The sequence below is a fragment of the Panicum virgatum genome, chromosome 8K (assembly GCF_016808335.1).
Source record: "Panicum virgatum strain AP13 chromosome 8K, P.virgatum_v5, whole genome shotgun sequence".
NCBI lineage: Eukaryota > Viridiplantae > Streptophyta > Magnoliopsida > Poales > Poaceae > Panicum > Panicum virgatum.
Window position 1 is genome coordinate 32,342,665 of NC_053143.1, and position 17,727 is coordinate 32,360,391.

Here is a 17,727-nt window from a genome sequence, read left to right on the forward strand (position 1 = left end):
GTGGCCTGGCAAGGATTCTCTGCCTGTGTGCATCCTTTTTGCTTCGGCGCTCGCGTATCGTGCGCCGTGTGGCCTCACCCCATCCGGTGCCTATTTGTGCTATCACGACCCACGCTTCCCTGTGTTATCCCGCCAGATAGACCTTGACAGGACGGGGGCAGACAGGAGCGTGGATGCCTGAGCGTTGATCCAGGCTTGCCCCTGCTTTGGCGCACGTCACCCGTGCGTCTATAAATAGGGGCGCAGGGCTCCTTGTTCTTCACCAAGTTTTGCAGTGCTACAAGAGCCAAGATTCGCTAGGTTCGAGCTGGGCTTCGTTCCTTTGTTGGTTGCTGTTAGAGGATCGACCACGAGTGGAGGAGGATCGAGAAGAGGGACTCGGGGTGTCTAGACCCTCGTTGTAGCCGTCGTGAGGCGGTTACCCTGGTTCTGATGCTGGTGCCCCGTGAGGTTGTGAGCCGGCCCGTCACTCCGTGTGAAATCATTTGGTAAGTGGAGGCTCCCTACTTCCTTTCCGTAACGGGGGTAGGCGAGCCTCACCGCACCTGCCTGGATTTTACTGGGAGGGCGCTAGGTCTACTCGATGTCGCACGACCTCGTCAGGACAGTACGACAGTTGGCGTCCGTGTCCCCTCGTGTCCCTCTTTCTCATCCTCCCCAGTGCTGTTGTTGAGGGGTGCTCCGCTGTTAGGGAATGGACCATGATGTAGTCGTCCATGCCTGCCCTCTTTTGTGCGGAAGCTGCCCCGCAACAACTTTTCAGCGTTGCCTTGCTAGGCAGTGCTTAAGTAGTTTGTTCTTGTACACGGCCTATGGCCAGCTACTATGTAATCATTTCACGCTTGTAATAGAAGAGGGGTCTTGTTACGCCCGGGTCTCCTTCCCATGTACCACTCCCGTGCATTGGGCGAGGGGGTTGGCTGTCTTCGTTTTTGCTCTGTGACTTGTATGACCACATGTTTGGCCTCCTCGTGAGTTCACCTCCCGAGCCTCCACACGTAGTGGAGAAACCGATTGGGAAGGCGTCCTGTCGTGTTGTCGCCTCCCTCAAGCGTCCCTTTCGGTCGAGATGGAGGGGTTGAGCCGTGTCATGCTTTCCCTCACTGAGCGAAGCGCAATGCTCGTTGTGCTGATAACGGGTTAGTCTGAGTGGAGCCCCAGTTCCCATTCGCGGGGTTCCGACATAGGTCAGCGGGTGTCCGACTCCATATTCTTAGTAGCCGATCCATATAGTTGTTAGGTCCGTTCGACCAGTTCCGATGGCTCGTTGCCTTTCTTTGGAGAAAAACCATGGATCAGTGCAAGTCGAGACTCGAACACGGGTCGGGATGCCTGTGGCGCTTGTGCGCCTGGGTGTTAGCCACTAGCAAGCCCATCTGTTCTAGCCCCTCACTCTTGTTGTCGGCTCAGTGGCTGTCGAACCTTTCAATGGGCCATCCTTTGAACCCTTGGCCTTAATGGGCCATAGGGGCGTATACAGCCCCGTATCCCAAACGGGCCCTTACCTGCGGTGGTTGCTGCCCGAGTAGTCGAAGCACAGGTGCAGTCTTCGAGGACTTGCATCAGCTGGCGACGGCGACCATTGTTCTGCCGTATTTAAATCTGATGTGAATAGGGAGGGTGGGGATTTGTACCTTTGGTTCGATCCATCGTTCGTCGCTCGGTTGTTTCAGCAGGAAATGGAATGGGCACGTGGTGCAGGGATCGGGCAGCTGCAGGTTGCGAAGCGCCAGGAACCGGTTATAAATACCTCCACCGTCCCAGCCGAGTGCTTTCACCTGCACAGACTAACTCATTTCCCCTACGAGAGAAGAAGAGAAGAGGTAAGGAGGGAGGGGTTCCCCGCATTTGCCCTTCTCCCTGTTTCATCTAGATGGCCGGGGCAGAAATGTCCATCGGACGAGGCTTCTAGTGTGCCGCTGCGCGGGCCGCCAAGCCTCCATGAGGTCTTGCACCGCCAGGGGTAAATGCCACTCATCCTATCACCGTGTTCCTAAAATTTGTCGTGGTCGATGACGTTCAGCTTTGTGCTCGCGCAGGGCTGCCACCACGGGTCCCCATCACTGGATCGCTGCACGTGGAGTGGCCGAGGAGCCTTCCGCAGCCGCGGCAGCAGCGTCGCCGGGGTCATCGGCGGCGTTGCTTGGGTCGTCCTATTCCACGGTGTCTGATCAGGCCCAGCACCAGGAGATACGGGAGCTGGTGTGGGAGGCCTCTGAAACCCAGGGCCGGTACTCCAACGCGACGCGAGAGGTGGGATGGCTGCAGTCTAACCTCGCTGCCATTGAAGCCGCCCTCCACGCCTCGGTGGAGGAGATAGCGACAACCCAGGTGGAGGCTACAGATGCCCATGCCCAGACGGCAGGTATGTCTTTACACCGAGAGAAAACCCTAGTTTGTACGTTTCTTGGTGTGATTCGTTCATTGTTGACCCCCTGCATCCTAGGTCTGGAGGATGAGCTAGCCATCTCCCATCACGAGACAGAGGGGCTGCACCGCTGCCTGAATGACCTCGATGATGCGGTAGGGATAGTGGGGTCGGAGGGGCCACTGCTGCCTGACCGCCTCCGGTCCCTACCCCTCCAGGTCGAGCGCGTGCTGGAGCTCGGCATTCGCAAGGGTGCCGCCCTGGCACTGGCCTCAACGCAGCTTCAGTCCGGCTGGGACATGCATTGGCCGGAGTCCGGGTTTCCTGCAGGGCCACGCTTCTGGAGAGGTGCGAACCCAGACGAAGTTGTCATCTAGCGGGCCCTTGTGCTTAATGTATCGGCAGTTGCGCATCTTACCCTAGGGGCCTTCGGCGCCGTTGACGGCCGGCAAGGTCCTGAGGTTGTTGTGGCGGCGGTCGCTACACTGGGTTGACCTATAATTATTTTTTTTGGATATCTTCCATGCTTGTGCCAAAGATATTTTATGCTTTGTTAATCCTCTGTCCCGACCCATCGTGGTCGATGGGATTTTTATTCATGCCATGCATTTGTGTTCCGGCCTGGAAACTTTTTCGATCATCCTGGTGAGCAGGGGTCCCATAGTAGCTGGGGCGTGAGTTGTACCGCAATCTGACCAGTTTTTCCTGGCGCGCCATGTAGGTGTGCCCTTGTATCCCCCGAGTGAGGTCCAACCCCCACGGTGGGTCGGGCGTCACTTAAGAACGGGAAAAACTAGGAGCAACCTGAGTGTGTCCTTAATTTAAAGGAGCTAGGGGTAGAAATGATGTAGCTACTCGGTGTTGTAGGCGTTGGTGAGGACCTCACCGTCGGCTGTTTGCAGCATGTAGGTGCCCGATCTGAGTACCTCCGCGATGATGTATGACCAATCCCAAGGTGGCGAGAGCTTGTGGCAGCCATTGTTGTTTTGGATGAGTCTGAGCACCAGGTCGCCGACGTTAAATTCTCGGCCTTTCATGCGGTGTCTGTGGTATCGGCGCAGCGCCTGTTGGTACTTGGCCGACCGAAGAAGTGCAGCGTCTCATGCCTCATCGAGCTGATCCATGGCGTCTTCGAGGGACGTCTCCGCCCCATGTTGTAGGCCCTGACCCTTGGAGACCCGTAGTCAAGATCAGTCGAGAGGACTGCTTTTGATCCGTAGACCATGAAGAAAGGCGTGAACCCCGTCACCTGGCTGGGGGTCATCCTCAGGCTCCCGAGAACCGTGGGGAGTTCGGCAGCCCATCATCCACCAAATTTTTTAGCCAATTGAAGATCCTGGGCTTGAGCCCTTGTAGAATCATGCCGTTCGCGCGCTCGACTTGCCCATTCATACGGGGATGTGCCACAGCGGCCCAATCGACTCTGATATGGTAGTCAACATAGAACTTGAGAAATTTTTCCCCATAAACTATGTACCGTTGTCCGTGATGATGGAGTTCGGGACTCCAAAACGATGGATGATGTCGAGGAAGAATTCCACGGCTTGCTCGAATGTTATGCTCGCAATTGGCTGAGCCTCAATCCATTTCATGAACTTGTCAATGGCGACAAGCACATGTGTGTAGCCCGCAAGTGCTTTTTTGAGGGGCCAAACCAGATCAAGCCCCCAGACCGCGAATGGCCACGTGATGGGGAGATCATCTGGAGCACCTGTGCTGGTTATTGGGTCTGCCGGGCATAATACTGGCACCCTTCATACGTGCGTACTATTTGCTTGGCGTTCGCCACCGCAGTCGGCCAGTAAAAGCCTTGTCAAACTGTGTACAGACCCTACCGTGTATATCCTCCAACAGCACTTCCCCTGCCCGATCGGGATGCAGCGTTGCAGGATCCTCATGTGACTTCGCTTGTAGAGCTCCCCGTTGATTACAACGAAGGACTTAGCCCGGAGCGCGAGCCGCCGGGCCTCCATCTTGTTGGCTGGAAGTATCTCTCATAGGAGGTAGTCAAGGGAGGGCATTCTCCAGTCGGGTGAAGTGTCAGGCCCTACTTCCGACTCCTCCTCGATCATCATAACCTCAAAATCAGAGGGGACGATGGGAAGCCCCTGAGCTTAGGTTGGGGATGGCTCATTACAGGCCCGCTCTGGCTCCATGGTATGGATCGAGGGCTTCTGCTGGTCATTGGTGAAGATTCAGGTTGGAACGGGCTCCCAACCGGATGCCATCTTTGCTAATGTGTCAGCTGCTTTGTTCAGCCATCTGGGGATGTGGTGGAGCTCGATCCCGTCGAACTCGTCCTCTAGGTTGTGGACCTCATGATAGTACATGGCCATGGAGGGATTGAGACAGCTTGACTCTCTCATGACCTGGTCGATGACTAATCGGGAGTCGCCCCGGATCTCAAGCCATCGGATGCCCAGCTGATGGCGATGCGCAAACCATTGACGAGTGCCTCGTACTCGACCACATTGTTAGAAGTGGGGAAATGGAGCCGGACTACGTAACTCATTCACATGCCAAGAGGGGAGATGAAGATGAGTCATACGACCACACCATCCTTCAGTACTGACCCGTCAAAGTACATCATCCAGCATTCCTTGTCTACGGCTACCGGAGGCATCTGGATCTCTGTCCACTCTGCAACAAAATCGGCCAGTACCTGGGACATGATTGCTGTTCATGGGTCATACAAAATCCCCTACCCCATCAACTCAAGGGCCCATTTTGTGATTCTCCCGGTGGCATCCGGGTTCCATACGATCTCGCCGAGGGGGAAAGACATGACCATCATCACAGGATGTGACTCGTAGTAGTGGAGCAACTTCTTTTTGGCGATCAGGACATCTTATAGAAACTTCTGGATCTGGGGTAGCATGTCTTGGCATCGGCCAGAACCTTGCTAACGAAGTATATGGGGCGCTGCACTTTAAGGACATGTCTCTCTTCCTCCCGTTCCACAACCAGGGCGACGCTGACCGCCTGAGTGGTCACCGCGATGTAGAGTAGGAGCGGTTCCCCGTCGGCTGGCGGGACCAGGACTGGGGTCTTGGACAGGAGGTGCTTGAGCTTGTCAAGCACCTCCTGAGCCTCGAGTGTCCATGCAAACCGGTTGGTCTTTTTCAGAAGTCGATAAAGGGGGAGACTCCATTCACCAAGGTGCAAAATAAAATGGCTTAGTGCCATGAGGCATCCGGTGATCTGTTGGACCCCTTTTAAGTTCTGAATCGGCCCCATCATCGTGATGGCCGTGATCTTCTCCGGGTTGGCTTCGATGTTGTCCTCGGAGATGATGAACTCAAGCAGCATACCTCTCGGGACCCCAAAAATGCATTTCTCGGGGTTGAGCTTAACGCCATTAGCCCTGAGTCAGGCGAAAGTCTCCTCTAGGTCGGCCTTGAGATGGTAGGTCTTTTCGGACTTGACTATGACGTCGTCCACGTAGGCTTCGACAGTCCGCCCGATCAGTTCCCCAAAGCATTTGAGCATGCATGGCTGATACATCGCCCTTGTGTTGTTTAGACCGAACAACATCGTGATGTAGCAATATGATCCGTAGGGGTGATGAAAGAGGTTGCAAGCTAGTCAGACTCCTTTATCGTGATTTGATGGTACCCAGAGTATGCATCAAGGAAGTAGAGGGTTTCGCACCCTGATGTCGAATCGACCACTTAGTCTATTCACGGCAAAGGATACGGATCCTTTAGGCACACTTTGATGTTGATGCCGCTGCCTCCATCCATCAGCATACTGGTAAGGCGTATTGTGCCGATGACTGGGCCGACTATGAGAGGATATCTACTTGGCCGTGGGACATGCTCCGGAAGGTCGGACCGGTCGTAGGTGATAGCAAAATCTGACCAGCGGAGAAAAGAAGCTGTGGCTGGCTCGGCGGTGTAGATCTCACGATGTGTGAGCTTCTGCCTACGCTTGGATTTGCAGGCCGCCGGTCCACCAAAAATCATGAGGCAGCCGTCGGTTTTGGGGGAGTGTTGGGATTTTGTAATATCATGAATAAAATTCGCAAGCGCACGGATACTGCCATAGCTTTCACCCAGGAGTATTCCAGGGTATCGTATCCACTGAGGAACGTGAGTACACTATCTACGGGTTCAGACTCATCCAAGGACACACACACTTGTGTAGGAGGCATAGGATAGAGAGGGCTTCCAAGGATCTAAAATCTATACTCAGAAGAAGAGATAACTTCGCCTGCTACTTCGAGCTACTGGTTTCCCCTGGCTTAGACAAGCCAGTTGCTCCAGTAATAATGCTCTATCCTATAACCGAACGTGGAGGGTTACTAGGGCTCGAACAGGGCTGTCACCACCTGCCGGCTACCTCTCAATCCGTGAAAATATAGAACAACTGAGTGGTAAAGTCTAGCATAGACACCACGTCTATGCTATACCGTACTAATCCTAACCTTGGACAAGATTATACTTCTCTATCCGGAGTCTTAAGCTACGATAAAATGCTACTCTAAGCATACACTCAATTCAATAGAAGGCAGAAGAAATAACTTGTGACTAAACTATAATTCCAAACTAGAAAGTCTCGAACACTTACAACCGAATAAGCATCCGTCGAGGTGCTGTAACACCCGGTTTATAAAAGGACATAAACCGAGCAGTCATATACGTGCCAGGATCAAGTCACACGTATATACAACAGAATGAATAGTATATCACAGCACATATCATGTAAAAAGATATAATAAAGCGAGTACGAACGTTATTTATTACATTAATGACAAAGATGTCTGATACAGCGGAAGCGAAGTACAAATACGATTAAAACTCTCCGAAGCTGAGCAGGGCGCCACAGGGACGTCGACTGGGAGATGAACGCCTAGAAGTCCTCGTAGTCCTGGTAGCGCTGAGCGAACACCCTCGTGTCGGCAGGAACTGAGCAGCAGTAGCGTATCCAAGAGGAAAAAAATAGAGAGGAGGCAAGAGTGAGTACACAACTTGTACTCAACAAGTATAACACAAACTATGATGCTCTAAGGTTGGCTGACTCAACTGCATTAGCTTTTAAGTGTTGGCAAAATTTTATTAAAGCTATTTACTACGAGTTGATGAAAAACCATTAACCAGTTACATAGTAATTAATTAGAATTAATCATGTTACTACTGAGAACCAAACCAAAACAAAGCCACCAAGGTAACCTCGAGAGGCACCTCCCTCGTCGGAAGGAGACAACCCCACTAATCAAAAGGAGGATCTGGGCCGCTCATAACCATGAGAACGGCGAGTATACCAGTTTTACACTCTGCAGAGGTTGCACATCTTTACCCACAAGTCGTGAGCTACGCTAGAGGTTCATCACACTTCCTTAGGTGAGATGACTAGCGACTCACTACGAGGCCGTTACAAAGAATCTCGTTGGTAAGGCGTAACCGTGAGAGTTAGGTCAACGACGATGGGGCCCACCTCACGGGGGTACAAGCATAGGTACGCAAACCAAGCACAGACCAGCCGGAGGAGCAGGGACCATTGAAGCTTACTACTCTTGCCCCGCAGGTAAGTTACTCCAAACCAAAAAGACCTAATTAGTAAGCCAAGTCTATCCCATTCTAGCCTTGTGGTAGCGCTGTTGTCCCAGGTTGTCGCTCTATGAACCGGTCCTTATGGAGAGTGGCCAACCAAGCACTAAGCACCGTGCTGGCCCCCTAAACCATGTTTCTACAAAAATCATCTTTTAACGAGACGTGAGCCACTCATCCACACAGAGGGCCACTCTCAGAATTAAGTTCAAGTAAACCATTAATCAAATTAATTAAAAAGGACTAGAGTGTGTTATAGCACGGCACCTAGCACAACTAACCAAAAATGCAACCCAAAGGTATATATAAAGGATATAAAGTGGCTAGGAAAGTCCTTATGGGCATACAGTATTAAAATGCAGTATGAAATTGTATTTAAAGATGATAGGTTGTTCATGTTATACTTGCCTTCCTCGTACTGCTCCTGCTACTGCTCAAACTGGTCAGAAGACGGCTGCTCCGGGTACTGATACTGGGGCTCCTCAGATGGATCAACGTCTACTCACGAACACATGGCCAAAACAATGCACAATAATAAGCATACAAGCAAACACTAACAAAAGCTAAGGAACAGTACATCAATACATGAAAACAGCACACTAAACTAGTCTAAAACTATTCTACGCGTTTCAACGATCGCGTGGACATAAAGAACGCTTAAAACGGAGCTAAAACGCATTTTCTAGGCTAAAAACAAGGTTCAGGGGCTAAACTGCAAGAAATCTAAGGTTCCAGGGGCTTTTCTGCAAAAACTGAGGGCCTAAACGTAATTAAACTAAAGCTTCAGGGTCTAACTCGCAAAAACATCAAGCCTGGACTGCGGGTACTATTTTAAAGAAACTCAGGGGGCTACGCGTTAAAACCAGGACTTAAATCTAATTATTTTTGAACTCAGGTGGACCGCGGGTTGATTAAAGAAAACTCCAGGGTCTCTTTAACAATAATGCCAGGGCGAACCGGTATCTTTGACCTAGGCCCATTGGATCTCGATCGGGCGGTTCAGATTCAATGGGACTTTGATCTAATCTGGTACGTTGGGCCAAGATCGGGTGGATCAGGATGAAAGGGGCAACGGCGGCGGCGCGGGTCGCCGGAAACAGAGCTTCCGCGGCGGCGCTCGGCCGGAGCCAGCGGAAAGGCGCTACCAAGCTTCATTTGGATCGAAAATTGGCTGTGGAGCAACACCAGGGCATGCGTAGCCCACCTGGCCACACAGGGGACGGGATTAAGGCGCGGGGCGCCATGCGCGGCAGCGGCGGCGACACTGGGGTGGCGGATGTCGCCGGCGCGCAAGGCCCGGACTCCTAAGGCGTGCTATGGGCCAAAACAACGTGCGCAAAGGATAGAGGGATGGCTATTGGTGCTCACTGGGTTGCAAGGTTGCCGAGGAAGTCGTGCAGAGGGCACGACGGCGCGGACCGACGGCCGAAACTCGGCGTGGTGGTCGCGGGCAGGTCGATGTGGTGATCTTCGGCTCCTGGTCACCTCGATTCGGCACGTGGTGAAGTTGTGAAGAAGCTACGGGGTTCAGGGCGGCCGAAGTGCCAGTGGAGGCGGGGGATTTCGATGGCGTAGGTGCTCACCGGTGGCGGGTCATGGAGGGAAAATCCGGCGCAGCTCGGGCTGGGCCTTCGATCCGGCGGCACGGAGCGGTGCGGGACGGCGAGACGGAGCAGGTGTGGGATCCTGGCGGGCGGTGCTGCGGTGGAGCGGCAGAACCGCGGCGGCGCAGAGGTCCCTAGGTGTGGCGGTGTGGTTAGGGTTTCTGGTGGCGCGTTGGTGGAAGATGAGGCGCAGGGGGGGGTCGCGGGGTGAGTTTAAAGGGGCGCCGAGATCTGGGCATGCGAGCGGGGGAAAGGGATCCCCGGTGATCTCGCCGGCCGTTTCAGGCGCGGTTGCGCGGAGCCGGGAAGGGAAGGAGAGAGGAGGTCCTGACGGGCGGGGCCGGCTATCAGCGGAGGCAGCGGCCGAGCGAGAGCGGGCAAGAGCGGAGTGGGCCGTGGTGCGAGCTGGGACTGGAATGTGCGGGGCGGGGTGCGGCCGCGGCTTGGGCCGAGCTGGCGCGGGCGTGTTGAGACCGGCCCAGGAAGGAAAGAAACGGGCGCGGGCCAGGGTGAAGCAGGCCGGGGCGTGGGCTGGAGCCGGTGGATTTGCTGCGGAGCGGGCCGTCCTGCGGGCTGAGGTAAAGGGCTGGGCCGAGTTTGATTGGTTTTGGGTTTTTGGATTTCTATTTCCCTTTCCTTTTCCAAAACTAAACAAAATCTATTTGAATTCAAACAAAGTTCGAATTCAACAACCTTAGACACACAAGCAGAAATAAATGCTTCAGCATGAATGCAACATTAAAAGTAGACCTATGACAAAATTTTAATTACTTGAGAACCAAAATTAGATTTAATGTCATCTAAGCACAATAAACCTTAGAAAATTTAAATAAAGCCAATTAAATTTATTAAAAAATGCTGGAACTTAAACTAGGGTGTTACAGACCCTACCCCCTTAAAGAAATCTCGTCCCTGAGATTTAGCTGGGCTGGCTAGCAAAGAGATCTGGGTATGTCTTCTTCAGCTCGTCTTCTCGCTCCCAAGTAGCCTCAACTTCACTGTGATGACTCCACTGAACTCGGCACATCTTGATGCGCTTGTTCCGAGTAACCCTCTCTGATGTCTCCAGAATCTTCACCGGATGCTCAGTATAAGTCAGGTCCTCCTGCACATCTACTCCATCCAGTGGTGCCTGCTCCTCGGGTACTCGCAGACACCTCTTCAGCTGAGATATATGGAAGACATCGTGAACTCCTGAGACGCTGAGAGGTAACTCCAGGCGATAAGCAACTTCGCCTTTCCGCTCTAGCACCTTGAATGGCCCCACATACCGAGGTGCTAACTTTCCCTTGACGTTGAATCTGTGGATTCCTCTCATCGGAGACACCTTCAGGTAAACATAATCACCAATACTGAAAGTCAGGTCTCTCCGTTTGCCATCTGCATAGCTCTTTTGTCTGCTCTGTGCAATCCTCAGATTTTCTCACACAGCCTGAACAATCTGCTCTGCATCATCTATGATCTCAGGGCCAAAGAGCTGCTTCTCACCAATCTGGTCCCAATAGAGAGGAGTCCTGCATTTTCTGCCATACAATGCCTCGAAGGGGGACTTTTTCAGACTGGCCTGATAGCTGTTGTTATATGAGAACTCAGCATATGACAGGCACTTATCCCAACTAGTACCGTACTGAATGGCACAAGCTCTCAGCATATCCTCTAACACTTGGTTAGTTCTCTCTGTCTGCCCATCTGTCTGAGGGTGATAAGCCATACTGAAACGCAGCTTCGTATCCAGCGAATCATGGAGCTGCTCCCAGAACCGAGAAGTGAACTGAGACCCTCTGTCAGATATGATCTTCTTGGGCACACCATGTAAGCAGACAATCCGAGAGATGTACAACTCTGCAAGTCTAGCACCGGAGTAAGTAGTGTTCACTGGAATGAAGTGAGCAACCTTCGTCAGTCGATCCACTACTACCCATATGGAGTTGTACCCTTTCTGAGTACGAGGCAATCCAACAATGAAGTCCATCGTGATCTCCTCCCATTTCCACTCTGGAATCTTCAAAGGCTGTAACAGACCTGCTGGCCTTTGATGCTCAGCCTTGACACGCTGACAGGTGTAATAAATAGCCACGTACTCTGCCACTGAATGCTTCATCCAATACCACCAGAAACGTTCCTTCAGATCATAGTACATCTTCGTGCTGCCCGGATGAATAGAGTAAGCTGTATCATGGGCCTCACTCAGAATCAACTTCCGGAGATCCTTCACATCTGGCACACAGATCCGGTTCTTGTACCACAAGGTACCCTGATCATCCTCTCTGAAATGTGGGGCCTTGCCCTTCTTGAGCAACTCACGGATCTCCTGCAGCTTCTCATCATCTTTCTGATGCTGCCTGATCTCTAACTCTAGAGTCGGTACTGCCTCAAACGCTGCACTTGAAGTATGATGCAAGAAGCCCAGACTCAACTGCTCGAACTCCTCACATAACTCTGGAGGCATCTGGAAAGCCACGGCCATGTTGACATAACTTCTCCTGCTCAAAGCATCTGCTACAACATTGGCCTTGCCCAGATGATAGTGAATCTCCAGGTCATAGTCCTTGACCAACTCTAGCCATCTTCTCTGCCGCATGTTCAGCTCATTCTGCGTGAAAATGTACTTGAGGCTCTTGTGATCAGTGTAGATATCACACCGCTGCCCATACAAGTAGTGCATCCAAATCTTCAGAGCATGCACAACTGCGGCTAACTCAAGATCATGAGTGGGATAATTTAGCTCATGCCGACGTAACTGCCGTGAAGCATAAGCAATCACTCTGCCTTCCTGCATCAGAACACACCCTAGACCATCCTTCGAAGCATCACAATACACCGTGAACCTCTTCGTCTGGTCTGGCAGAGTCAGGATTGGCGCCGTAGTCAACCTTTTCTTCAGCTCATCAAAGGCCATCTGACGCTCTTCAGTCCACACGAAAGCCACATTTTCCTCCAGCAAAGAAGTCAAAGGCTTCGCGATCTTGGAGAAATTCTCAATGAACCTCCAATAATATCCAGCTAAGCCCAAGAATGACATGACTTCCTTTACTGTCTACGGTGTCTCCCACTCGAGCACATCCTTCACCTTGCTCAGATCAACAGTAATGCCTCCCTGAGAGATAACATGACCGAGGAATGGAACCTCTTCAATCCAGAACTCGCACTTGCTGAACTTAGCATATAGCTGATGCTCTCTCAATCTCTGCAACACGAGCCTCAGATGCTCTTCATGCTCTTCCTCTGTCTTGGAGAAGATCAGAATATCATCAATGAAAATCACCACAAAGACATCCAGATAATCCATGAAGACCATGTTCATCAGATGCATGAAGAAAGCCAGGGCATTAGTCAAGCCGAAGGACATGACCGTATACTCATATAACTCATACTTGCAGGTGAATGCCGTCTTCGGAATATCCCCAGGATGGATCCTCAGCTAAAAATAACCCAAACGAAGATCAATCTTCGAGAATATATGAGCACCTCGAAGCAAATCAAAGAGATCCTCAATACGGGGCAGTGGATGCTTATTCTTGATAGTGACTGTATTCAGCTCCCGATAATCCACACACATCCTCTTCGAGCCATCCTTCTTATCTACCAGCAACAATGGAAAAACCCAAGGAGAGAAGCTGCGACGGATATAGCCCTTGGCTAGCAACTTATCAATAGTTTTCTTGACCTCTTCATGCTCTATAGGTGCCATACGGTAGGGCCGCTTTGCAATAGGAGCTGTGCCAGGCAAGAGATCAATACAAAACTCAATGGCGCGTTCAGGCGGCATACTTGGTAGATCATCCGGAAAGACATCCGGGAATTCAGACACCACGCGAATACCGTCCGTGGGTCTAGCCTCCATCTGATGAAGAAATCCAGAAGGCTCTACTGCACTGATAACAACCTCTTGGCCACTGGAAGCTGATAGCAAGACTGTCCTCTGAGCACAATCTATCCGGACTCCCCACATGGCCAGAGTCTCCATTCCCAGAATGACATCAATGCCCTTGGTGTCTAGCACCATCAGATCAGTACAGAACTCTACTCCCCTCAAGGAAACACTGACTCTCGGGCAGTAAGTGTGAGACCTCAACTGTCCTCCCGGTGAAGATACTAACAGGCACCTCTTTAATGTGCTAGTATGAATACCATGATGCTCGACAAAAGACTGAGTAATGAAGGAATGCGTAGCACCAGTATCGAAAAGCACTGTAGCTGGATATGAATTAACCATGAACGTACCAATAACCACGTTGGGAGCCTCAGCCGCTGACTCGACCGTCACGTGGTTCACTCTGCCCTGAAGTGGCGCCCTGGGCTGAGCTGGGCGCCCCTGCTGTCCCGCCTGCGCCTTCCGGGGGCAAGCGTTGGCGTAGTGCCCCAGCTGGCCGCAGTGAAAGCAGGTGCGAGGGGGTCCCTGAGCCTGCTGTCCGGTAGGAGCTGCCGAACGTGGAGCCTGCGGTGCCGGTGGAGCAGCACGAGCCGGAGGTGCCAGTAACCTCTGGCCCTGCCCCGCCTGCTGCTGCTGTCGAGGCGGGTACTGCTGCAGTGGCCTCTGCTGGTACTGCTGAGGAGGCCGGTACTGAGGCTGCTGGTACTGCTGAGGCTGCTGGAGGCGAGGACGAGTGTTGCTGCCGGAAGCAACGGGGACAATCTTCCTCTTCTTGTCCTCCATCTCCAAGTGCTTGCGCTCAGTGTTGAGCGCGCTGTCAACCAGATGGTTGAAGTCATAGAAGCGGAGGTAGAGCAGTGCATACTGGAGGTAGTCCTCGAGGCCCTCCATGAAGTGCTCCTGCTTCTTGCGGTCATCCGCAACATTGGCAGGGGCGTAGCGAGCAAGCTGCAGAAAGCAGTCACGATACTCTGTGACCGACATAGTCCCCTGAAGTGACAAAGACAGATAGATATCGAAAGATTAACTCAAGATTCATATGGATAGAACAAGGGGCATTAGCTCAAAAGAAACCGCTGATTGATTATATTTAAGATTACCTGCTTCAGTGCAAGGAACTCCTTCTGCTTCATCTTCATAACGCCCGCGGGGATGTTGTGGCTGCGGAAACGCTCCCTGAACTGGAGCCAAGTGAGAGCCTCGCGGTCCTGAACTGGGTGGGACTCCCACCAGTCCAAAGCTGCCCCTCGCAGCTGTCCTGCTGCGTACAAGACGCGCTCACGATCATCGCACTGGGCGATGTCCAGCTGGCGCTCCACTGCACGGAGCCAGTCGTCAGCCTGAAGAGGGTCGGATGTGTGAGAGAACGTCGGCGGGTGACCCCTCAGGAACTCAGCACACCTGTCGCGAGGCTGCGGCGGTGGAGGAGGCGGAGGCTGAGTGTGAGCCTGCTGAAGTGCCTGAACAGTGTTGTTCAGGGTGGCCATAATCTGCATCTGGAGCTGGAAGTACTGCTCCGGAGTCAAAGGCGGAGGCATCGGGATCCCGGTCCCCTGGGTGTTCTGACCCTGGTTGTTCTGCCCCTGTTGGTCAGAACCACACCTGGTGTTCACCATCTGATTTTGGACAAAAGATTTCACGAGTAAGGATATTGCAGGAATAAATTCAGATGGATATGATAACTCTTTGCGGAAAAAGACTCAGCCATGATAAAGTAGACAGGATGGAGTGGACTATTTTACCCCCAACGATTTAATCCATTTTATTAATTAGTTAACTTAACATAAGAGTGATTTTCTTTAAACGAATTTAAACTACTAGGCTATACAATCATTCAAAAATCCAAATCAAGCATCTAGCATAATAACAAGCAGACAATCTTCACAACTTAGCCGAGTTTAACATACGACTCAACTAACACAACGCATCGCAGAACGTGCTATCGTATTATTATAAAAGGGTCACCTAGTTTATACTCATGGTGGTCAGATGACTGATTCAGGCCAAATCTACAAAAACTATTCTTCAGAGAGAGAAATCAAGGCAAGACGGGTAAAAGTCATAGAAGTCAAGGGGTATAATAGTAAAATAGTTTCAGCAGACAAGGATTGGAGAGAAGAAGTCCTAAAACTCGACTAGTTCTATCTAGGCTTCGTCCTACAGTCGATACGGCTCTGATACCACTCTATAACACCCGGTTTATAAAAGGACATAAACCGAGCAGTCATATACGTGCCAGGATCAAGTCACATGTATATACAACAGAATGAACAGTATATCACAGCACATATCACGTAAAAAGATATAATAAAGCGAGTACGAATGTTATTTATTTCATTAATGACAAAGATGTCTGATACAGCGGAAGCGAAGTACAAATACGATTAAAACTCTCCGAAACTGAGCAGGGCGCCACAGGGACGTCGACTGGGAGACGAACGCCTAGAAGTCCTCGTAGTCCTGGTAGCGCTGAGCGAACTCCCTCGTGTCGGCAGGAACTGAGCAGCAGTAGCGTATCCAAGAGGAAAAAAATAGAGAGGAGGCAAGAGTGAGTACACAACTTGTACTCAACAAGTATAACACAAACTATGAGGCTCTAAGGTTGGCTGACTCAACTGCATTAGCTTTTAAGTGTTGGCAAAATTTTATTAAAGCTATTTACTACAAGTTGATGAAAAACCATTAACCAGTTACATAGTAATTAATCAGAATTAATCATGTTACTACTGAGAACCAAACCAAAACCAAGCCACCAAGGTAACCCCGAGAGGCACCTCCCTCGTCGGAAGGAGACAACCCCACTAATCAAAAGGAGGATCTGGGCCGCTCATAACCGTGAGCACGGCTAGTATACCAGTTTTACACTCTGCAGAGGTTGCACATCTTTACCCACAAGTCGTGAGCTACGCTAGAGGTTCATCACACTTCCTTAGGTGAGATGACTAGCGACTCACTACGAGGCCGTTACAAAGAATCTCGTTGGTAAGGCGTAACCGCGAGAGTTAGGTCAGCGACGATGGGGCCCACCTCACGGGGGTACAAGCACAGGTACGCAAACCAAGCATAGACCAGCCGGAGGAGCAGGGACCATTGAAGCTTACTACTCTTGCCCCGCAGGTAAGTTACTCCAAACCAAAAAGACCTAATTAGTAAGCCAAGTCTATCCCATTCTAGCCTTGTGGTAGCGCTGTTGTCCCAGGTTGTCGCTCTATGAACCGGTCCTTATGGAGAGTGGCCAACCAAGCACTAAGCACCGTGCTGGCCCCCTAAACCATGTTTCTACAAAAATCATCTTTTAACGAGACGTGAGCCACTCATCCACACAGAGGGCCACTCTCAGAATTAAGTTCAAGTAAACCATTAATCAAATTAATTAAAAAGGACTAGAGTGTGTTATGCGTGGCACCTAGCACAACTAACCAAAAATGCAACCCAAAGGTATATATAAAGGATATAAAGTGGCTAGGAAAGTCCTTATGGGCATACAGTATTAAAATGCAGTATGAAATTGTATTTAAAGATGATAGGTTGTTCATGTTATACTTGCCTTCCTCGTACTGCTCCTGCTACTGCTCAAACTGGTCAGAAGATGGCTGCTCCGGGTACTGATACTGGGGCTCCTCAGATGGATCAACGTCTACTCACGAACACATGGCCAAAACAATGCACAATAATAAGCATACAAGCAAACACTAACAAAAGCTAAGGAACAGTACATCAATACATGAAAACAGCACACTAAACTAGTCTAAAACTATTCTACGCGTTTCAACGATCGCGTGGACATAAAGAACGCTTAAAACAGAGCTAAAACGCATTTTCTAGGCTAAAAACAAGGTTCAGGGGCTAAACTGTAAGAAATCTAAGGTTCCAGGGGCTTTTCTGCAAAAACTGAGGGCCTAAACATAATTAAACTAAAGCTTCAGGGTCTAACTCGCAAAAACTTCAAGCCTGGACTGCGGGTACTATTTTAAACAAACTCAGGGGGCTACGCGTTAAAACCAGGACTTAAATCTAATTATTTTTGAACTCAGGTGGACCGCGGGTTGATTAAAGAAAACTCCAGGGTCTCTTTAACAAAAACGCCAGGGCGAACCGGTATCTTTGACCTAGGCCCATTGGATCTCGATCGGGCAGTTCAGATTCAATGGGACTTTGATCTAATCTGGTACGTTGGGCCAAGATCGGGTGGATCAGGATGAAAGGGGCAACGGCGGCGGCGCGGGTCGCCGGAAACAGAGCTTCCGCGGCGGCGCTCGGCCGGAGCCAGCGGAACGGCGCTACCGAGCTTTGTTTGGATCAAAAATTGGCCGTGGAGCAACACCAGGGCAT

The 17,727-nt window shown here is 51.2% G+C and overlaps 1 protein-coding gene across 2 annotated transcripts; it reads left to right on the top strand.

Moving 5' to 3' along the window:
• The first annotated feature begins 1,113 nt into the window (after positions 1 to 1,113).
• LOC120644423 lies at positions 1,114 to 2,967 on the top strand. Of its 2 annotated transcripts, none has more exons than XR_005663741.1 (3): positions 1,114 to 1,823; positions 2,040 to 2,365; positions 2,447 to 2,967. XR_005663741.1 is itself a non-coding variant. In XM_039921051.1 (3 exons), exons 1-3 carry the CDS (start codon positions 1,680 to 1,682, stop codon positions 2,743 to 2,745), a joined length of 909 nt encoding a protein of 302 aa, XP_039776985.1. In that variant the 5' UTR covers positions 1,114 to 1,679; the 3' UTR covers positions 2,746 to 2,967. The 2 variants fall into 2 exon arrangements, 1 of the variants encoding a protein (XP_039776985.1); XM_039921051.1 differs by having other exon boundaries at positions 1,114 to 1,963.
• The last annotated feature ends 14,760 nt before the right edge of the window (positions 2,968 to 17,727 follow it).

Excerpts from the sequence above, each read along its gene's own strand:
- LOC120644423 (XM_039921051.1), top strand. The coding sequence starts at position 1,680 with ATGGAATGGGCACGTGGTGCAGGGATCGGGCAGCTGCAGGTTGCGAAG. Across the intron at positions 1,964-2,039 it reads GAGGTCTTGCACCGCCAGGG|GGCTGCCACCACGGGTCCCC; the intron begins GTAAATGCCACT and ends GTGCTCGCGCAG. Across the intron at positions 2,366-2,446 it reads TGCCCATGCCCAGACGGCAG|GTCTGGAGGATGAGCTAGCC; the intron begins GTATGTCTTTAC and ends CCTGCATCCTAG.